This window comes from Branchiostoma belcheri, unplaced genomic scaffold, assembly GCF_001625305.1.
Source record: "Branchiostoma belcheri isolate BF01 breed outbred unplaced genomic scaffold, Haploidv18h27 scaffold36, whole genome shotgun sequence".
In the NCBI taxonomy this organism is placed as follows: domain Eukaryota; kingdom Metazoa; phylum Chordata; class Leptocardii; order Amphioxiformes; family Branchiostomatidae; genus Branchiostoma; species Branchiostoma belcheri.
The window spans coordinates 1,347,749-1,370,157 of record NW_017803976.1 but is presented as its reverse complement, the minus strand read 5'-3'; the positions used below and the strand labels follow the sequence as shown (position 1 = coordinate 1,370,157).

At 41.8% G+C, this 22,409-nt stretch overlaps 4 protein-coding genes across 5 annotated transcripts; 2 read left to right on the top strand and 2 right to left on the bottom strand.

Annotated features, from left to right (window-relative positions):
• Positions 1–67: 67 nt before the first annotated feature.
• Positions 68–6,046, top strand: LOC109475979 (dentin sialophosphoprotein-like). Its single transcript, XM_019776785.1, has 8 exons — positions 68–197; positions 379–609; positions 728–841; positions 4,453–4,509; positions 4,775–4,906; positions 5,181–5,300; positions 5,593–5,803; positions 6,043–6,046. The coding sequence occupies exons 1-8, from the start codon at positions 95–97 to the stop codon at positions 6,044–6,046; spliced, it is 972 nt and encodes a 323-aa protein (XP_019632344.1). The 5' UTR covers positions 68–94.
• Positions 6,047–6,048: 2 nt separating this feature from the next.
• Positions 6,049–9,677, top strand: LOC109476140. Its single transcript, XM_019777036.1, has one exon. The coding sequence runs from the start codon at positions 6,105–6,107 to the stop codon at positions 8,577–8,579; it is 2,475 nt and encodes an 824-aa protein (XP_019632595.1). The 5' UTR covers positions 6,049–6,104; the 3' UTR covers positions 8,580–9,677.
• A 1,322-nt stretch (positions 9,678–10,999) lies between these two features.
• Positions 11,000–18,424, bottom strand: LOC109476134 (phosphatidylinositol-glycan biosynthesis class W protein-like). Its single transcript, XM_019777031.1, has 8 exons — positions 18,220–18,424; positions 17,817–18,016; positions 16,533–16,952; positions 15,478–15,646; positions 14,557–14,807; positions 13,270–13,411; positions 11,891–12,017; positions 11,000–11,386 (listed from the first exon to the last, which is right to left on the bottom strand). The coding sequence occupies exons 2-8, from the start codon at positions 17,975–17,977 to the stop codon at positions 11,139–11,141; spliced, it is 1,518 nt and encodes a 505-aa protein (XP_019632590.1). The 5' UTR covers positions 17,978–18,016; positions 18,220–18,424; the 3' UTR covers positions 11,000–11,138.
• A 657-nt stretch (positions 18,425–19,081) lies between these two features.
• LOC109476148 (protein N-lysine methyltransferase METTL21A-like) lies at positions 19,082–22,409 on the bottom strand. Of its 2 annotated transcripts, none has more exons than XM_019777043.1 (4): positions 22,230–22,409; positions 21,394–21,538; positions 20,299–20,410; positions 19,082–20,067 (listed from the first exon to the last, which is right to left on the bottom strand). In XM_019777043.1, exons 2-4 carry the CDS (start codon positions 21,511–21,513, stop codon positions 19,673–19,675), a joined length of 627 nt encoding a protein of 208 aa, XP_019632602.1. In that variant the 5' UTR covers positions 21,514–21,538; positions 22,230–22,409; the 3' UTR covers positions 19,082–19,672. The 2 variants fall into 2 exon arrangements, with proteins under 2 accessions (XP_019632602.1, XP_019632603.1); XM_019777044.1 differs by having other exon boundaries at positions 21,394–21,533.

Genomic DNA, 22,409 nt, shown 5'->3' with positions numbered 1-22,409 from the left:
ACCCTGGTGATATTATGGACATGGATGTTAATAGTAGAAGATAAAAAAGAACATGCCATTGGATAAACTTGATTATCATCCTGCAGAAACAGTGATGCTTCCTGACTCAGATGAGGGAGACACCAGTGTTAGTTCCACCTCTGCTCTGGAGAGCACTTCAGATTCTGAAGATGAAGGAGAGTATGAGGTTGACCAAGGTAAGGTGTTTTTATATGTAGTACTACATGTAGTATACAGTATACAAGACTTAGGCTCCATATGTAACTAATATTATAAGCATTTTGAATCAATGTTTAAAACATGGATTTAGTGTCTTCAGATCAAGTTGTGAGTTACGTTTAACTTTTACGCGATAACAAATTTATTTCTCTTTTCCAGGTTTTTACGACCAGCTGATGATCATAGCCAACAAACTTGGGGACGATTGGCCATGGCTGGCCTTACAGCTCGGATTCAGTAGCACTGATATTGGTAGGATAACTAAATATTACCACTCCAGCTGTCAGGCGAACCAGTGTCTGGAGGAGTGGATAGAAAGAGAACAATGGGGAGCAACACTTGACACCATGTTGGTGGGACTGAGAGCAGCTGGTCTGCACCAGATAGCAGGTAACATGTACATCCATTTGTAAATGGTGTTATTGGCTCCAACCTACAGATTCATCCAGGCACGTACATCTATGTAGCCAGAGTAAATAACTTGACAGCTTTTCATCATTTTTCCCAGGTAAGGTGGAGACCGGTGAACTGTTCCAGAAGGATGTGGACGATGCATGTTGTGGGTCAGAGTGGAAAGGTGATAAAGATTACGGGTCAAGTTCAGATGGAGACATAGATCATGGTGAGTTGTCGTCATGCATTGTATTTCTTTTGCCACTTGTTCCACTTCACTGATGGAGAAGAGGGTTTGAAAATACGTGATTATCTTTTTGATCATGAGTAAGGCCACGCTTATTTAATTTTATGGATGACGTCCGCACACGCATTGATTTTCGCCTGTTCTTTAAAAAAAAAAAAGATCACGTCCTCCGAGGCTCTGGTGCCATCCTCCATAGTCCAATGGTAGCTAGCGACAGTTGTTGTTGTTCGTCCGTCGTAGTCGACGATGACCAATGAACATCACATCAGGTCTTGTGTGTCCGGCTGTGGCTCACAAGTCCTATACGGGCTCTGAAGGTTCTGCCACAGGTCGGGCACAGGTGGGTTTCTGGAGTCCGGGATGTGGGGGCAGCTCTGGAAGCGCGTTTCCTCACGGCTTCTGCGATCCTGGTTTTCTCGTAGAGAGTAGCACCGCTGCTGATGTGGCTGCGCCAGGCAGCACGGTTTTGGGCTGCTGATTCCCAGGTAGATGTATCTATCTTGAAACTTTTAAGAGTTGTTTTCAGTGTGTCCTTAAAGCGCTTTTTCTGTCCTCTTACTGAGCGCTTGCCTTCTACCAGTTCACTGTACAGAAGTCTCTTTGGTAGCCGTGTGTCAGGCATCCTTACCAGATGGCCTGCCCATCTGACTTGGGCTCTCCTCAGCAGTGTGTGGATGCTTGGCAGATCGGCCCGCTGGAGGATCTCTGTGTCTGGGACTTTGTCTTGCCAAGTGATCTTCATGAGTCTTTTCAGGCAGTTTATGTGAAAGCGATTGAGCTTTCTGGCATGACGTGCGTAGATCGTCCATGTTTCGCAGGCGTACAGTAGTGATGGCAGTACAACTGCCCTGTACACCTTTAACTTCGTGCTCAGTCTAATGCCTCTCCTCTCCCACACTGAGGCTCGCAGACGTCCGAAGGAGGAGCTTGCCAGAGCGACCCGTGCGTCAACCTCATCGTCTATGTTTACAGACCTGGAGAGTGTGCTGCCAAGGTACTTGAATTTTGCAACTGCCTTTAGTGATTCCCCGTTTACAGTAATGACAGGATCCACGTACGGCTTATGCGGTGCAGGTTGGTACAGGACCTCTGTTTTCTTAGTGCTTATCGTGAGACCAAAGTTGTCAGCAGCAGAAGAAAAGCGATCCATACTCTGTTGCATCAAGTCCTCTGAGGCAGCATTTAACGCACTGTCGTCTGCAAACAGGAAGTCACGCACAGACGTCACCTTCACCTTCGTCTTGGCCTTAAGTCTCCTCAAGTTGAAGAGTCTGCCGTCAGTACGGTACCTGATTTTGATGCTTGTGGCATCATCCTCGCGGAAGGCATTAGACAACATGGCAGTGAACATCATACTGAACAGCGTCGGTGCAAGCACGCACCCTTGCTTAACTCCATTTGTAACTGCAAAGGCACTTGAGGAGTCGCCAGCATCCAGCACTCTGGCCTGCATTCCATCGTGAAATTGGCGTACCATGTTGATGAATTTGCTAGGGCAGCCAAACTTTCCCATGATTCTCCAGAGTCCGTTTCGATTAACTGTATCGAAGGCCTTTGTCAGGTCTACAAAAGTGGTGTATAAGTCCCTGTTCTGTTCCTGGCACTTCTCCTGGAGCTGACGTGCTGCGAATATCATGTCAGCCGTTCCTCGACCCTCTCGGAAACCGCACTGACTCTCAGGCAGGTGTTCGTCCATGTGCTGGATGAGTCGGTTTAAGAGAACTCTGGCTAGTATTTTGCCAGCTATGACAAGTAAGGAAATCCCCCTGTGGTTGTCACAAGACTGCCTGTTGCCCTTCCTTTTGTAGAGATGAACAATTGAGGCGTCTTTGAACTCCTGGGGAATTTCTTCCTTCTCCCACAGGGACTGAAAGAACTCAGTAAGCTTCTGAGTCAGGACTGTTCCCCCAGCCTTGTAGACTTCTGCTGGTATAGCGTCAGAGCCTGGTGCTTTACCGTTTGAGAGGAGCTGGATAGCTTGCTGGACTTCCTGCTCTGTCGGGAGTTCATCCAAAGTGATGTTAACCGGAACTTGAGGCATGTCATTTATGGCTTCATCATTCATGACAGAGGGCCTGTTTAGGACGTTGCAGAAGTGCTCAGCCCACCTTTCTAGGATCTTGTCTTTGTCGGTGATCAAAGTGGTACCATCGGCACTGAGCAGTGGAGATGTGCCAGTGGATTGTGGTCCGTAGATGGCCTTTAGGGCATCATAGAAGTGCTTTGTGTTGTTACTGTCTGCAAACATCTGTATCTCGTCCGCCTTGTGACTGAGCCAAGAATCCTGCATTTCCCTCAGCTTAGCCTGCACTTTGGCTTTACTGGCATTGTACAACGCTTTCTTGGCATCTGACCTGTTTGCCTGTTGAAATGCTCTGTAAGCAGCATGTTTTTCATCTAGTAATTTCTGGATGTCCTCATCGTTTTCATCAAACCAATCCTGGTGCTTTCGTGTCTGTAGTCCAAGGTGAGAACGTGCAGTGTTGTACAGAACTTCTTTGAGAGCAGTCCAGTCTTCTTCTGCTCCGTTTGAACAGAAGTTCAAGTCCCTGAGCTTGTTGTCTAAGTTATCTCTCAGATTGTTTTTCACAGAACTATCTTCCAGCAGTCTGGTGTTTAGTCTTTTGTTTGCTGGTTTGCCTTGAGGGCGCCTCTTGGGCTTGATGTGCATGTTGAGCTTTGAGCGAATTAACCTGTGGTCTGTCCAGCAGTCTGCACCGCACATAGACTTTGTTACTCTGACATCCTGCCTGTCCCTTCTCCGGACTATCACGTAATCTATGAGGTAGCGACAGTAGGGAGCCGGCGGTAACTATGGGGGATGGCACCGGTCAGGCTGCTGAACCAAAGCTCTACGACTCGAGTACTCAGTACATAGATACATGCTGATTTATAAATTCTGCAAAAGGCCAGCATGTGCCGGCTTGTCATAGAAGTCACTAGATGAACTACTGTGAATTTACAATACATGTATCTTAGCTTTGTATTTTTACTCCGTGAAGGAGGCATACCTTCTTCAGGAGTATTGTGGTGGAGGCAGTTTTTCGTGTTCACAGCCAGATCATAGGGTTGCCTTTGTTTAATCGGCATGTAATTTTATACGTCATCTCCAGACAGTCCTGGAGACTAAGATTCTGTTTAGTAATTTGTCGTGTTGTTGATGTACAATGTAGCCAGTGTAGTGTTGTTGATGTTATGTAACCTGTATTTGTACAAACTCTCGGCCGAGGATTTATGACCCCAAGGCGGGCAGCCGCATGAGCGCGATCTTTATTTGACCAGGGATTTAGCCATTTTTACGATATGTTGTTACCAGTTGTAAAGTGCTCACACACTGTTTACATACACGTGTACACTATACTGTTCCCAATCTGCAAGATATAAAACTTCACGCAGAATTGTCACCTATGACTACTTGTATTTATTTACTTTCATTCAATGCCAGCTTTGTATACCTGTGGTTTAGCAGCATTTTAGAGGATGTCATTCATAAAATTGAGTCAATATTGTGGCCTAACATGTGGAACGAAAACTTGTAAAGTTGTATATCAAGTGTTCACAGTTGTTTAGTAAATGCTGTTTTGTTTAAACAGATGGAGATTCTAGTGGTGTGGCAGGTAAAGTCATGCCACATTCAAGTATAACACATGGTAAGTATTTAATGGCTTTAAAAGAATAATCAGTTCTAATTTAATGTTTAAATACTTATTAAGTTATGGTCTATCAAATATTGACAGGAAAGGTGTCACCACCAAATTGTCTTATGTCATAGGTTGAAGGTGTTTATATCTATTAAATGATGATATAATAAATGTAATTATCAACATACATGTACATGTAGTTTTATCATACCCTTCTTCCTTAATCAATGGATTATATTTTGTTAGTTGGGTGAAAAATCTTTTCACTTCACAGGGGATCACAAACCTGATGACAGGTTACCAGACAACACAGACAGAGAGGGATCGGTATCTGAGCCAGGTGGTAGCCATAGCAACAAGGAGGGAGGGGACATTTCTCAGGAAGGTGGAATATTGCCACATTCTGGTAAATTGAACTACGTAGAACTTGAACTGATCATTCCTTTGCATTTCAATTGCTATATGCATTCTAAAGGTGGAACAAATTACATTCACAAAGAAGGATAATTCCATAAATCATTTGGTAATATGAACAATGGTTTGTGATTGTCAGTTGTGTACATTGCCAGGATGGGAGTTTCACGCAATATAAAGCAATTGTTGCCAATTATAATGTGAGATGATTTAAGAGGAGACTAAGCATTATATTGCAGCCACAGCAATGTTATTCCTTATCCTAGGTGGCAAACAGTTATCAGATGACTCTGACAGTGAATCATCATCAGAATCAGGTGGTAGCCATAGTAACATGGAGGTTGGCGATATATCTGAGGAAGATGGGAGCACATCTCTAGATTCTGGTAAATGTCTGTTGTCCCATACAACATCTTTCAAACATGACTCCTTTTTCCATCATTGCAGAGCCATGGTTGGGGTAAACATTATAAAATTCCTATACACTATCATCTATAATCTATACATCTCTCTCTCTATCTATCTGTATATATGTATGTGTATGAGAGCGAGAGATTAGAGATATCATATATGTTCATGTATATCGATATGTATTACCGGTAGTAGATGGTTTATAGATTTCATTGGGCCATTTGATTTGGAAGCATGTCATAAGATTTACACCTCTTTCTTTCCAAGGATCACACATCAGCACAGCCAGCCCTTCCAAGTATCCAACTGGAGAAGACGCCTCGGCCTGGAATGACTGTCTCCAAGACTTCTTCAAGGCTGATGAAGACACAGCAAGGTCTATCCAGGAGAGCTGGCCAAGTAACTTACTGGTTAAGCACCTCGTCCGGGACAGGTTTTTCCACTCTCACTTGTGTGAATACTGGGAACAGTATAAAAGGTTTCCTGGCACATTGTCAGAATTTGTAGACTTTGTTGTTGCAACATCTGTCTTGCAATTCTTTTCCCAAAATAGCATGAGTCATAAACTTATGTCTAGATATGGAAATGATTGTCATATTTTGGGAAAAGCTGCTTTTGAAAGTCAAACAACTAACCAGTCATTGCTTGTGTACAAAAGCCAATTTGAATGCCATTGGGATGACATTCGACAGTCATCTGTTGGTTTGTTACAACCAGCTGATTCTGATCAAGCACAGAGTGCCTTCCAGTTTGTACATGACAGCATACGGCAGTTTCTCATGGCAGAGTGGGTAGCACACGCAATCAGAACCCAGACTGCAGCTGACTGTTCAGAACTCCTGAGAGTTTGTGCTGAAATGTCAGACCACCTGCCCATCACCTGTTGCAGCCTTGCTCACTTCCTGAGCATGACAAAATCTCCAACACACTTGCATCAGTTTGTAACATTACTCATGCAACGGCAGCTGGAGGGAGAGTCTGACAATTCTAACCACCGTTTCTTGGTTGTGAATACAATTGCAGAATCAAAGCAGCTAGACGCTCTGTCATCTTTGACACAGACTCTCTTTCCAGATAAAACTCTGGACTTGTCTGCTATCCCTGAAATCTCCCTACATGGCCTCCACTGCTTGACACAACTCATCAGGAACACAACACTTATTCAGAGAGTAAAACTACCAGAAAACATGACTTTTAAACATGTAGCAAAACAGTATCCTTTTGGGTCAAAACGTTCTTCTTCTACCAACCATACGAATCAAATAAGATATCTCAGCTACCTGCCTCTTTTTGAGTGCCTGTCAAGTACATGTATGTCTCTTGACAGTCTACTGCCAAGACTAATGTTCTTTGTAAAAAAGGACAAAAAAATCAAAGTTGAGATCATGCAACAATACTTGCTGTTCAATCAATCCCTAGAGAAACTTAAAGTCAAGTCAGACAAGTTCACATCGGGTACCCTCGGCAACTTGTCAAAGTCCCTGTTATTCACTCCAAACATCACAGACATAGCCATTGCATTTAATGAAGTTAACAATGACGACATGAAACAAGCCATGATTGTCTTGAGCTGCCTGCACAACCTAAAACATGCAGAACTCACTGAATACAGCTCTGTAAGCTGTCTGTCAGGAAGGTCTGAAACTCTCACCCTGCAGTGTAAAACTCGGCCAGATGTATGGCCAAGTGTTTTCTCCTTCCTTCCTTTTGACATCCAAGAGTTAGTTCTCTATGGGAGACAAAAGGAAGAAGATAACAATGGTGCATGGTGTGAAAGGTCCTCACTACTAGTACTGCCTACTGCTGCTGTTGCTGAACTTGCATCATCTTTTCGCCATCTGGAATGTTTAGTGAAGTTGAATTTGAAATGTCTGAAGGTCAGCTCTTCTGAATGGCTGAAATTGTGTCAAGGACTGTCCCTGCTATGTCCTGGTACATCATCAGCAGAGGGTGACGAGGTTAGCAGATTTCCTCCACTAAAGATGCTGGGTTTTACCTACTGCAACTTGACCAGTGACGACATTCTGTCACTCACAGAACAATTACCAACTCTACAGAACTTGGAGGAGATAGATCTCAGTCACAATGATATTAGTGATGAGGCAGTGCCTGGTCTTGCTGAAGGTCTTAGTTCATCTCAGAACATGAAGAAGGTTAACCTTAGTCATAACAAGTTATCTGGCAGGGGAGATTTCTTACCCCCCCTCCCCAACTTGGAGGAGATAGATCTCAGTCACAATGCCATTAGTGACGAAGCAGTGCCCGATCTTGCTAGAGGTCTATCTTCATGTGAGAATTTGAAGAAGGTCTACCTCGAAAGTCATAGAATCTCAAATAAGGGAGCACTGCTGTTGCTGCTACAGGGACAATGCAAACGGCTGCAGTTGAAGATTAGGGAAAATAACATATCTGGTGATCTTGTGTCTCTCATCTGTAACAGAAAGAATGCTAGCCAGGTAACAAAACTTGATCTCACATCTGCAGATTACCCTTGGTCCAATGTTGCCCCACTACGCACTAGTGATGTCCCCCTTCTACTCCAGTTCCTCTCTCAGCTGCCCAACCTGCAGGAGTTAGCACTTTGTGTCAGCTGTCAGGGGGAGGAGGAGGCTATACACATCAACCAGCTGTATGGGGTGCAACATCTACTAAAGAAGCTGAAACTAAAGGGCTGGTCATTGGACAACATAATAAGTGTCTCAACTCAGATGTTTCAACACTTTCATATGTTAGAGGAGATAGATCTCAGTCAAAATGCCATAAGTGATGAGGCAGTGTCTGGTCTTGCTCAAGGTCTTGCTTCATGTCAGAACCTGAAGATGGTGGACCTTAGTTATAACAAATTGTCCGATGTTGGAGAGCTAATGAAAGCCTTTATCAACCTTCCCTTCCTGACACATGTAGATATGTATCACAATTCCATCAGTGACAAGTCCCTCCCCACCATAGCTGCAAGGCTGAAGGTTAGTAGAAATGTGGAGGAAGTCAGACTGTACGATAACAGGTTCAGTGCTGAAGGGGTCAGAGATTTTATCAGATCCATGAAGGGCAAGGCTTACAGATTGTTTTCTGATGACCTCCTGTATGATGGCAGCCAGGCTGATATGAGCGAGTCTGTGGAATCAGGTGGGGAGGGTGCACAGAGGGAGGAACAACAGTGGGAGAGGTTGAGGGTGGAGACAGAGTTGATAAAGGTGAAGTTCAGACAACTGGCAGTCTGCATTACTCATAAAGGCCAAGTAGTAAACAGCTAGTGTCACGCTAGTTTGGCTTTCCTCTCATAGTTCATTATTCATTTTGATAGAGTACCCCAAATCGACTTCCTCTCCGATAATACAACATCTATCTTTTATCTCGTAGATCAGATGTTTTTATTGCCTTCATCTGAAAGGTATAAAATCAGTTTGCTTTAGTGTGGGAGACTGTGAATTTGGTGGCATAACTGGCTTGAAGGCATGGTTTGGACCGTTGGGGAGACCAAGTTCAAGTGCAAAACTGGGCTTTGTGATGGGTTCCTACATCACTGCAGTGATGTAGGAACTTTTGTGCTTGTGGGTTTGCTTGCCAGCAGTTCAAGTTCTAGAAGAGCAATTGTCTGGATTTTTGTATGGTGTATACAGTAGTTGTTGGGGTATAGATAAAGTGGTCTAAGTTTGGACTCTCTAGTGGTTTGTAGGAAAGTGGGCAATTCTGTCTGAATATTTAGAAGTTTAAAAATATTTGTACAAAACCATGATACGTCCTTTAAATGAGTACGCCAATGTTTTCTGGTTAGGTTGGGAAACACTTGCTAAGATGTGAAAAGCACAAACTTACAGTAGCTTCCAAATATCTACAAGATTTGGTTCCCCCACTCATCCGTGACTCCACCCCTTATGGCCTACATGCGAACTTGAGTTATCTCCATTTTGCCATCAAAACTGAAAAATACAAAAGATCCTTCTTGCCTTCTGCCATTCTCTCTTGGAACCAATTACCACAGACTGCCAAATTATCTTTCTCCATCCATACATTAAAAATGAACTAGAGTCTTGCTTTGATAGCATGCCTAGAGACCCCCACTACTCATACGGCCACGGACACCATGCAATACATGTACATCTAACCAGGCTCAGACTCAACTTCAGCCAGCTGAACTACAAACTGTTCCAGCATCACTAGCCCCAAGGAGGTTAAATACCTCCTTGCTAGCCCAGAGTGCAAATGTGGGCATTCAAATGACACATCAGAACACTATTTGTTGCACTGCAAACTTTACAGTAAGGAAAGGACTAAAATGTTGTTAATATCCATATCCTGTTAACCCCTTGAAAACATATTCCCCTTTGACCCACTCAATTCAAATGACACCACATTATGCACTTGACTCCTTACAATTACCGGTAGCCCCTTCCTCCCTGCCTACGTGCTCATCAGATCAGGCCAGGTACTGGCCCCTTGCTCCCCCTCGTATGTGTCCTCCTGACAGTTCTATCAAGGGCCATGGTCTCCGCTTCCCTTAGGAAGACTTGTATCTGGTCTTGGGGGGTCTTCCCCCAGGGTCTGGGTCCCTCCCATACTCTACTACAAGTATTGCTGTATTTTCGATACTGTCTACAATTTCATCTCTCAGTCTGGAAGATTTAATTTATCATATTAACGGCATTTGCCAAAAAGCAGTTACTCAACGGCATTCATTTCATGTTTATTGGTGCATGCACCAGCCACTTTCATTTCATGTTCATTACACATTTGTATATAGTTATTTTAACCTGTATTTTGTATGTTTCATGTTCTTAAGCAGGAGATTTTATAAGCACATTTGTGCTTGCTATCTAATGCTCATAAATCCATGTGAATAAAATAAGATTTGGAAGTGATGATGATGCATGTCTTTAATTTAGGTTAATTAGCCGGCCATGTCTGTCCTGTCAGTCCTGTAGTCAGTCTCTCTACTAAGCAGCATCCAAATAACTCGGGGTTCTAAACAACAACTGTTCCCGCTCACATATATGCCATGTGTCTCTGGAGCCAATTAGTTTGAAAAAAAAACATACATCATTAACAAACATCATTGGAAAAACTGTACAAGCTGTGTCCTTGCAAACACATTGCTGCCTTGCTGATCTGTATTTCCAGAGGAACAGAGAATAACAAGGGCTGTGATATCCAACAGTCACAAACCATATTGTGGTAATGACATCCCTGAACAACAAACAGTGGTAGAAATTAATACTTTTTTCAGAGTACTACAAAATTGCAGGATGTCAAAATTTTGTTCTGCAATTTTGAAATACATTGTACTTGCTGTGGGCCTAAAGCCATGAAATATACAAAATTGTATGTTGGCAAACATTTTACATGCAATTTGAAAATACATGCAAAATTACTAGACATAATAAAGTCAGAAGTAAACACAAAAGGTGTTAAACAATAGACCGATCCTGAATCCATACCCCCTTAGCAATGACATAGCTAGAACACCCTCTATCTGAAAAGACCCCACAAGCCTGATTTTTTCAGTCTGCAAAATTGTATTTATTTTGCTTAATTTTTCTTCTGCAATATTGAAAATGTTCCTGCAAAGTGAAGACTGCAGATGGGTATTTCTAACACTAACAAATCAGAACTGAGGTGTGCCACACATTTGGACCAGCTACATTTGTACATTGAAGCTCAATACTATACAAAATTATGAAGGTTACACTTACCTTGCTATAAGAAGTTCTCCAATAACAAACTCACCATAAACTGGAATGTGCATTCATATAAAAGTAAATATAACAGCAAACAACAAACTAAACTCGCACCTCAGTATATGTTTTGTACAAGAATCACCAGAACTTTAGCGAGATGTTTCTAGCGTGAAGCACAACTACTATGTTACAAAGCTGTAACATGTAAGCGAACACGATACAGAAGGACAGGAAGTGGTCAGTACGCAGGGTGTCCACGCACAGGTTCACAGCTCCGGTCAGCAGGTTGGCCAGCAGGAAGAAGAACAGCTGGTTCCTGTTTACAGCTGACAGCAGGCACCAATCAGGCAGCTGCTGTTCAGTGGGGGCAGCATCCTCACTGTCATCTGAGGAGGAGGGATATCGCAAACCTTCATGATATTTGCCTCTACAGAAGTATTGTTTTGTGTGTGTTTGTGTGTGTGTGTATACACGTGTGTGTGTGTCTGTGTGTGTGTGTGCGCGTGTGTGTACATTTGTATGCATGTGTGTGTGTGTGTGTGCGTTTGTGTGTATGCATGTGTGTGTGCGCGTGTGTTCATGTGTGTGCACATGTGTGCGCGCGCGCGCGTGTGTGTGTATGTATGTACATTGTATGTATGTTTGTACACTTAAGAGACAGCATATGGGTGGGCAGATGGGGGTTGCCAGTGGGAAAATGCATAGATGTAAACAGAAAAGTTGAATAAAACAAGAACAAACAAAAATTCTAAATATTTTACAGAGCTATGAAATCTTTATTTCTTGTTAAAGCTTTCTTCAGATATCACATTTAAGATTCAAGATGCAACATTTCATTTCTAGTCATGGCTCAGTACAAGAATGTATGGTACCGATTACTGCACACCTACCTGTGGTGTTTTCTAGAGCCCAAATCCTCGGGCTGTAGTCTCTCTTCAACAGTCTCAGCTCTGCTGCTATGACAACCACCAGATCGACCAATAGCATACTGCCAATGATCTGGATGTTGTAAACCATCTAATACAAAACAAATCAAACATCAGTTTAAAACTCCACAGTGTGAAAAAGATAACAACCATAGAGAAGACTAAGACTCTGCAGTATACCTTTATGGTTTTTAAACCATAGAGGTATTGCATTACATTCAACATGAAGAAAGTTCTGAACTTAAAAGTTCAAAACTTTCTTCATGTTGAATGTAATGTAATGTTAGAATATTAATCCTTTTCTTTCCTTCATTGTGTTGACGAACCCCCCCACAAGGCTCAAAGGTCCACTTTTTGGTCCACTTTTTATCTAAAGGTCCAAGATTTTTCTTTAAAAAGATGGACTGATTCGTGTCACCAGCGAGGCTGGAATCGTAGAACTGCTCACTTTGTTATTGAAAAAAATTATCTCTGATTTTTTCTTGAAATCCTCTAAAGAAACGCAGGTAATTCCATTTCAGAAGGTTCATTTGTCAGAATTTCCCCGGGGAGCATGCCCTCGGACCCCCCTAGGAACCTCGCGCCTTCGGCACTCGCTGGTCCCTCAAGCAGTGGGAAGAACCCCCCCATTCAAAATCCTCGCTACGGGCATGCTCTTCACTAGTGATTTTTCTTGATTATTCTGGTAATTGCATCTGTACCATCTTGTGTGCACTTTCCAATAAATACTTCTTTGCCTAAACAGCTTTACTATGGTTGGGAAGCAGACACAAGCTGGAGATGGATGGTTGCCAGGTAGTGCTATGTACCGGTTCACTGGACTTGGATCCGGACTTAGGTTCAAGTCCAAAAAAAACTAAAAGTCAAGAACCAAGTCTGGACTTATTACCAAGAAAAAAAACAACATTTCACATACCCCTTTTTTTCCAAACTACCTTAAACCTTACGCCAAAAAGCAGTTACTCAAGCAACTGGATATGATGATTGCAAAATCTTTGCTGCAAAATGAAGAAAACATTGCCATCGGGCATCGTCAAAAATCAGCCTCCATGTTATGTGGCCAAAGTTTTGCCCAAACAACATTGCAAGGTTGCCAACATGCAATTTTGCATATGCCATGGGTTTAGGTCCGGACTTGTAACCTAAACCTCTAACCTGAACCAAATTAAATGTGGGTTTAGGTAGCCTGTGTTACACAAGCTCTCGGACGGAGGTTAATGACCCCCACCCCAAGGGGGGAGGCAACTTCGGGGTGGCCGGCCGCCAGGAGCGCGATTAGTCAGGCTATGGGTTTAGGTACACAGCACTATTGCCAGGTATACCATTTGATGGTTGGAACGTACCATCCAGAGTTGGTAGGGGAGGTTAGCTGTGCGTCTGGACACAGGCTCCACATGCTCCACACACAGGACCAGCAGGACCCAGAACACACCACAGGTCACCAGCAGCTGACCACAGGCTACCAGCCACTGCTGCACTGTGGACCTGTTGGAAAGACTTTAGAATTTTAGGTCACCGGGGTAAATCTAGACTACCAGTAAGGCCACAGCAAGTAAATTTTATAGATGACATCCTCCACAGATTCCAAATCTAATGCGAGTGGGCGAAAAAAAACAAGGTGGGCCGAAAAAAACAAGGTTACTACATTTTAAAATTTTGACTCAATCATTGTATAAATGGTTTTGATTCATTGGGAACATCACATATACACAGCCAACATCACATATCACTGCATCAAAGTAAGAAACAAAACATTAAATCAGAGCCTTTTCTTGTCTCCTCTCTTTATAGTTATCTGCCATACACCTTCTGGCTTGTCAACAGACATATGCATCTTTGCACATTTTCGGCATGGTGTCCACTGTCAGAAGGCAACAAAATTTCTTGTTTTTTTTCCAAAATCAGGCGAAAATTAATGCGTGCGCTGATGTCATCCATAAAAATTACTTGCTGTGGCCTAATGTACATATTTCCATGGCAAACAAGTCCTGATGAAAGGCATGTTGTGTTAGCATGTCAGAGGACATACTGTGGCTGCATGAAACCTAGATATTTCAGGTTTCATTGGTCAATGTTGCATCAAAATTTTGCTCATAGCAGAAAATAACTTTTCCGACACATTTGAGAACTATAGATGGGATGTCATCCTTAAATATGTGAATATGCCCTTAAGTGAGACATTCTGCCAAAGTGCTATGCACAATACATTATGGGTTTTGCACAGGTGCAGTACATTCTGTCAATGTGTTCACAGGTATATCTCATGTATTACAGGTATATCTCATGTACTACAGGTATATCCCATGTATTACAGGTATGTCTTATGTATTACAGGTATATCTCATGTATTACAGGTATATCTCATATATTATAGGTATATCTCATGTATTACAGGTATATCTCATGTATTATAGGTATATCTCATGTATTACAGGTATATCTCATGTATTATAGGTATATCTCATGTATTACAGGTATATCTCATGTATTATAGGTATATCTCATGTATTACAGGTATATCTCATGTATTATAGGTATATCTCATGTATTACAGGTACATCTCACAACTAACCATTTTAAAGGCACAGCTTCTTCACCTCACTCATGACCCTAATCTTTAAGGTCCTGACCTTTTCTTAAAGATGAACCTCCCCAGCTCCACTCCTGCAAAGTAGACTGCCAGAAACCCCCAGCAGGAGCAGATCCCTTCCCTGTTGGCATCCAGGAAACCCCTACGTGAGTCCCTACCATCAGAACCGTGCAGGACGAAGTCTTGCAAGCCCTGATTGGACAGGGCAAACTGGTACTGCACTGCAAGGACCAATGACAGAAGGCCACTCATGCCAGTCCCGGCAAACTGGAGCACTGCTGTTGACAGAACCTGGCGGAAAAAAAAACAATGTCAATCTATTGTACATGCACAGGTCAAAATAATGAATGAAAGACCTTTATTGTACGCTTGTGCTCTAACGAGCTAAGTACAGGTCATGGGTAGACAGGGAAAAGAAAACAGTAATGACACTTATATAATATATAAACTAATGCGATCTACTATTTACAGGTTCAGCTTCTTCTAGCTTCTTGACGCAGTTAAAGATGTACGAACATATGGAGCTAATGATACATGGTTTGTCAAGTTTCATGAGGAATTCAAATTTTTCTATTCTATCTAAATGTCTAAAGCTTGGGAACTTATCTATTACATAAGTATAGAGGGAATCCCTCTCATTTCTATATAATGTGCAGTCAACTACAAAATGGCATTCATCTTCAATATAATCTAGATTACAAAATTGGCAGATCCTTTGCTGTAGAGGATATATAATGATAGAAACATAGACATAAGGATATTAGGTATGGCAATTCACCACACCTACAGGATATATTTGTTACAATATTGACCAACAGAATAAAGAATTAAGAAAGAAGTCTTGAACATGTACTAGGCTCTTTAAGAGGTAAGCAGAGCAATGAACATTGAATTCAAATCTTGGTGTGTGTGTGAAATGTTGAAAGCCTTTCTTGACTGGAGGGTCATACTGTAGTCTTACCCTGACCACCGCTAGAGTGAAGAAGAAGTTCCAGTGTACGCCGTACTCCGTCACATGTTCCTGGTACTCCAACGCTTTCACCGCCACCATACGGGACAAACCAATCATCCACAGGGGGGCCGTAGACTTGACGGACTGGGCAATGTTGGATAGCTTTCCCGAGAGACTCCTAGAAAATTTCACATAAAACAGTTATTATTATGCTGAAAAACCCTGGTATACATGTATATAGATATCCCAAACGCTAGCTGACCAAATGGTTGTATACACATGTAATAGTAGTTTGTAAGAATATGTATATCTTCCAACGTAAAAATGTATGTTAGGAGGTATGCGTATTATACATGCAACCTATCTACATACGAATAAGCATACACATATGTACAAACATCTATATGCAAGATTTCAACTACAGTCAAACCTGCCCATGAAGACCACCGAAGGGAACGATGTTAAATGGTCTTCTTGGACAGGTGGCACTGCTTTTTGTAGGTCACTAAATGCTTGTGCCTACGAAAAGGTGGTTGTTATGGCCAGGTGACTGTACTGGCTTGAAGAGGTGGCCGCTTGGGCAGGTTTGACTATACTTTTCTAGATGAAATTCCATAAATCTACATCATTTACTTCTGGTACAGTTCATAAAATATCATAAGAAATATCATCTTATATTGTTTATGTGTTCCTGGGCCCTTTTGGAAATCAACAATTTTACTGTTGTAAAGGCTACCCAGGTGTTTATAAGATGAAATAAATAAATAACTAGAGAAGTAACATTTGCAAAGCAAATGCATAATGTTTACCTTCGGACATGGTCTGCCCTGTTAATTTTTACTCAAACACATTCACATACATGTACTACTAGTATATGGTGACAGGAGCAGAGCAGACCATGAAATTGCAACATTATGTAACCCAACACCAGTCACCACGGTGACAGACGTCAACAAATCATGTCATTGGCAAGGTCAGAGGTTAGTGTTTGGAGAAGAAGAAGAGGAAATTGAGTAAAAACAGTATGTTTTCCTTCGGTAAACATAAATAAAGAACCATCATACCTTGCTGCTCTGTATTTCCCTCTGGCCTCGGGAGAGACGATGGCGTTGGATACAACAAACGAGCCGACGCCAGCGTCCATCAGCCCTGTACCGTATAGTTCCGCCTTCGCAAATCTCCTGGGGAAAATGTGGAAATCTACCGCCAAAATACAAACCGCCGTGGCAATATTTGCAAAGGCCCTGTAGTTTGTAACAAAGGGCACCTTTTCTGACAGTTTTCTCTCAAAAATTGTCTGGAGGGATACACTCTGGGTTTTTTGAGGGGGTTTTGAAGGCTTGCTGTGTCTGTCGTTGAAGACAAGTAAGCTGAGAACCATGCTGACACCCCCTGAGAGTAGCCCGATGGTATGGTCTGCCAGGATGGTGACACAAAGCATGGTGGGAAGGACCAGTAGGCAGAAGTCCACCAGAAATCTAAACCTGAGTAAAAACAAAAACATGTGAAGTACAAGAGAAGGACAAAATATGGGAAAAGGCTTTAGCATAAGCAGGAATCACAATGCAAGCTTGAAAAAAATAACATTGGAAAGAGTGAATCATCAAGATAGAACCTATTCTATATGTTTACTTATTAATATTATGTACCATCCTAGTATTTGTTTATTAACTTAGTTCTGCAATTCATTTATGTTCACGGTTGTTTCATTTTGCAGAAGGATGGAAAGAAGGCCTAGGGGTTTTGTGGTGTTTCAAATTTGTGATTGAAAAAATTCTCTTGTACAATACATACAACTAAGGGAGAATATATTCTCTGTGTCATGAATTTGTGGTGGAGTGGTGATCACTGCGAAAACCACAAAAAATATAACCACCCCTTAGGCCACACCAATTTAATTTGTTGTTTCTCAGATTTTTTCCAAAAAATATAAAGTGACAGGGTGAAAAAAAAAACAGGCCAAGGCACCCCATGATAGTCGGAAATGTTACAATATGAGCATGAAGTTAACATACCAGGCTGGTTTATAATTAAAACAATAGATTTTAAACTTTTAATGAAACAATTGCATTGCTACATTGAAAAACCTTAAGAACTAGGAAGAAAAGGACTTTCTTCAACCATTGGGGTCAAAATATGTCTTTCATTGAGCATTTTGCAGGGTTGTTTTTTTTCGGCGATCCGAGAAGCAACAAATTAAATTGGTGTGGCCTTACAGTAACAAGGATGGAACAAAATGATAATGACTTGTGACATCCTGTATTACCAACATTATTTTAAACAGTACCGGTAACACAGCTCCAGTACTAGCTAGCCCAGCAAGGATGACAACCTCTACATATTCTTACCCAATGTTAAACTTGAAGTAGACTTGCCCGAACAGCCAGGGTACGACCACGGCTCTCAGCAGCACGGCCAGCGGGGCGGAGGCGTTGATGAGCGCGATTTCTGTCACCGTCGTGCCGTTCAGATTACTGACAAAGGCTTCTTTCTCTGTCTTGTAAGACATGGCGTTTGATTGGTCCAGAAGCTCAGAAAACACTTAAAACTGTCGGTAGAGCAAATAGAATCAACTGTAACAATGGTTCTGGGAGATTTTAATGTTTCCCAGGCAGAAATAACAGGGTGAAATTATCGTCCGTACAAGGAAATAGCGCAAGGGGGCAACTTTTTATATACAAAAGAAATGACAAATTTCCCGAAACATATTTTTATGCCCCCCTCCCCACGAACTTGCTGACGTTTACTTACAGTTTGCACCTTCGTTATCTCACATGGTAACATGTATGAACGGTCATGTGGAACAATGTATCTTTAGTCAGTAGAAAAACACGATGTCATCCAAATTAACACTTGAAATTTGTGGCTACACATCGAAAAACGAGATGGTTTCTCAAGAACACAGAAAAATTTCCTCCAGTTCCGCCATCTTGGAATGTTTGACTTTTAAATAGGGATAACAAAAAATAACGTTACACATTTATGGTTAACCTTATATTGATAAAAGATAATTGAAATATACAACTCAAATAGTTATGAATGATTTGATATTTTATTCATAAAAAGTGCCAAATGATGTAGACAATGCATTAATAATGACTTACCTTCAACCCGCTCAATAGTGGTACGTATCCAAGGGGTACAAAGGTCAGGCGCGGGAATTTTGAACCCGCATATTTCCGTCACGTCCAGGCCTGGTCACGTCGTCTGCCATGCCCTAACAACGCCCTCTGTCGTTCTTGTCTTCTTCTGCACCAGAACATGCTAACATGCATAATCTCCAACAACCACACAGCTAGCGCTGTTCAGTCGTTTATAGTGCAAGCCCCTTCAGGATTTAGCAAACTATGAACAGTTGTGAATCCACTACAGAATCATAGATTCGACAGTTTTTATTGAAGTCCGTCAACATACTATCATGAAAGTTCATCTGTGTTGGTAGTTACATGTTTAAAGTTAAAACTTTTGGTCCAACACAAAAAATTCTCTCACCTAGAGCTTTCGACCAGTCACTCTGGTCTTCCTCAATAGACTGACCCAGTGAAGCAGTGTAACAATTCTTGTTTAATTACAAATGTAATTCTTTATAAGAGACGCGATCAGCAATGCCTACTACAGCACAAATATCTTTGTGTGACTTGAAAATGCAACAGCCCAAAGACCGTCGGTATAATGTACAGTATCTTGAAAACGCTGGCGTAACCTTAAGTACAGTGCCATGATTGGTAGGGAGCAAAACTAATCTATTTGATCGATGATCAATAAGCAGAAGAGCTTGTAATATATTTTTCGTTCACTAGTCTTTCTCCTATATTAGTTTTACATTCTGGGGTTTTATATATAACTTACAAATTTTTTTCGGATAAGGTCAATTTTCCTTATCGAAACACTATCCTTGTTTGGTCCCAAGATTAAAAGATCAATAAATATAGTAAATATGGAGGGAAACTCGAAGTGTGCAACAATATATCATACAGATAGACGCTATTAAAGAAGATGTTCCAGATACTGAAATGTGCAATAGTGATGATGATCACTATATCGTAAATTATGATAATAAATAAATGAATAAAACACAAATTTGCATTTTCTTCCTTAATCGTAGTTCTCTCCCGTAGGCAGTACAGATCGAGACCAAATGACGGTTCTAAAACTGGATCATGGTTTCCGGAAAAGTATCTAGTTGTAAAATCCACAAACTTTGCTACACTTCCTCGGTTTTCTTTTTACAGCGAAAAACCTTCACTTTGTTTTCCTCGTCGTAGAGAATTTCTTCCACGTCAAACTTTTTGCTGAGGACGTTCTCGTAGAACTCTCCGTCGGTGTACCACCTGAACTTGTTGGCGAGTATTAGGGTGGTTTGCGGGCCGCAGACGTGCATGATGGTGCGCATGAGTTCGGGAAACGTGCGCTTGATGTAGACGATGTCCGCCCCCAGCACGTAGTCGTACTGCGGGATGAAGCCGTCCAGGTCGTCGCTGCCCCACTCCAGTCTGCGGATGACCGGGCGGTGCTTGACCCTGTCCTCCGTGTTCCTCGGGATGTTACCCTTGGTGCAGCACAGCACCTCCCCGAGGTCTGTCGCCGTGACTTTGGCGCCTGGAAACGGGTGAATAATTGTGACAAATCTTTGTTAATTGAGAAAATTGCATCACGGAATGCTGCATGCAATTACATTACGTAGGTGTTCGCCAGGTATTAAAAGAAAACTTTTTATAGTGAGATCTATCTGATGTTGTAAAATGTGCCGGCTAAAATTGTGTCTGTTTTCTGGCGTAGCCATTGGCTGAACCTAACTAAAACAAAGCAAAGATTATGAAAATTGCTTACCCATTAAGCTTGCCACGATGCTGACCAGTCCCGTTCCAGAGCCCAGTTCTAAAACCTCCTTATCTTCCAGGTCCAGCCCGGACTGCTCAAGATACCTGCTCATAGTCTCACCCTGCAGAGACAAGCATGTGTTAGCGTGCGCGTCAGATCTTGGCCTACTTACAAACGCCACTTAGCGAGATTAGAAAGAACTGCATTAAGCCCTTGACCGACATACCTGGCATAGCGCAGATGACTGACACGTCATGGGCAATGCAAAATTTAACGTTGCAAGGCAGATCGATGTTGTCGTTTCGTAAGACTTGATTTGGCCGTTAAAAAGAGCCACAGCCTGAATCTCTACCGCGGACACACAGCAGATAATGATGAAAGTTTTCCATGCCAAAATGTAAAATATTTATTCTTGGTTCATGTCACTTTCTCTATTGGACCATTGAACCTACATGTTTGACCCTACAATTGAAGCACACTGCATGTCAGTTGATACTATAGGATCTGAAGTTGTTTATAGTAGTTGCTAACATCTGGTCACTACCGCCACCTTTTGCCACCTCACAGACAGACTATCACTAGCCGTCAAACTCGATTTTCTAATAATTTAGAACTCCAGCGCTGTACTTCGGAACGGAGAGATATAGAAACAGTGCTGTCCCATATATGACGCGCTTGATTAACTACTAGTCTCATAATTGTTACCTGACTTTGATTTAGTTTATAGATCCTTGTGCTGCTACTATTTGTAATATAGTGATTTTAATATGTGATATTTCCACCTCTATTTTAAATATGATATGTCATAACTTTTATATGAATAATTGGCACGACTATATGTAACGAGTGATTTTAATCGTGATATCTCTACCTGTATTTTAAATATGTTATTATGTCACTACCTGTTATATTAATGTTTACCAGTTCAATTCAGTGCGAGTTACTACTTACACTGCGAGACTGTAAATGTTTGTTGTGAAGCAACAATAATAAACCAATCTACTACTACTACATATAGTAGAGAAAACAATTAGCGGCTAGCAGGTGCAGTATATACATATACGTAAGTGATTCAAAAGATGAAGAGCATGATGAACTTCTCACCGACTCCCAGACGGTTGCACCTTCTCCACAATTCGCCAGCTCCTCCCAGATTTCCACCTGGTTCCCGCAGAACGTGTACGTCTCCTTGGGCACCTTGTACAGACGCTTTCTGTCCGCCATCTTGTCCTTGGAGATGACCTCTGGCCTACGATGCCACACATATCACATGTAAAGATGAACGATCATTGTGGGTATCATATTGAGTACGTAGAAAGTGATATATGTTTGTAGTTTGTAACATTTTTAATTTGTATATTTTTGTGTTTGATTTGTAATTTTTATGAATGTACGTTTTTTCCAGGAATACCGTCTGAAAAGCAGATCAATAGATCTGAGGTATTCCCTGGTAAAATAAATAAAGTTGAAACTTGAGTGAAAGAACAGAAATAGCAAAGAGGTCGCTAATAGCGCAACACAGGTATCCATGTGAGAAAAAATTATAATCCAGCGTAGCAGCCAAAAAGTGCATGATATAAATGTACTGCTAGTACTCATTCACATACTAGTATTTGACGCCGAAGCTAAGGCACGTCGGCCTGTACGACATGGAACAATACAACAATAGCCTCTAATCTATACAATAAGAATGCAGGTTTCGTTTTCAGTTGCAATGCTAACAAACACACATCCGTTATACATAAAATTTTACCGTCCCTACATCATAACCACTCGGGTGTCACTGACGGGCAGCCCCCCTCCCACAAACCCATGTTTTCAGGCTGCACAAACTTCCTCTCTCACTTCTCATATTACCACCACAAATTACACATGCACACATAAAAGTCAAATAGGTGTAAAACTAAAGATGATGTTTCTATGTTTCAAATTATTCTTACCTTAGCAGCACGTTATATCTGCACAGTTAATATCCACAGAGAGTACAGCTCAGTCTCTCTCTTTGCCCGGAGATGCTAAAAATAAAATCGGAATTTCCCTCCACAAATAAGGTGCAATGGTTTGGCGACGTTAACTGCTTCGATGGCCAGCTGTCGCCTTCCATTTTCAGGACCTGGGAA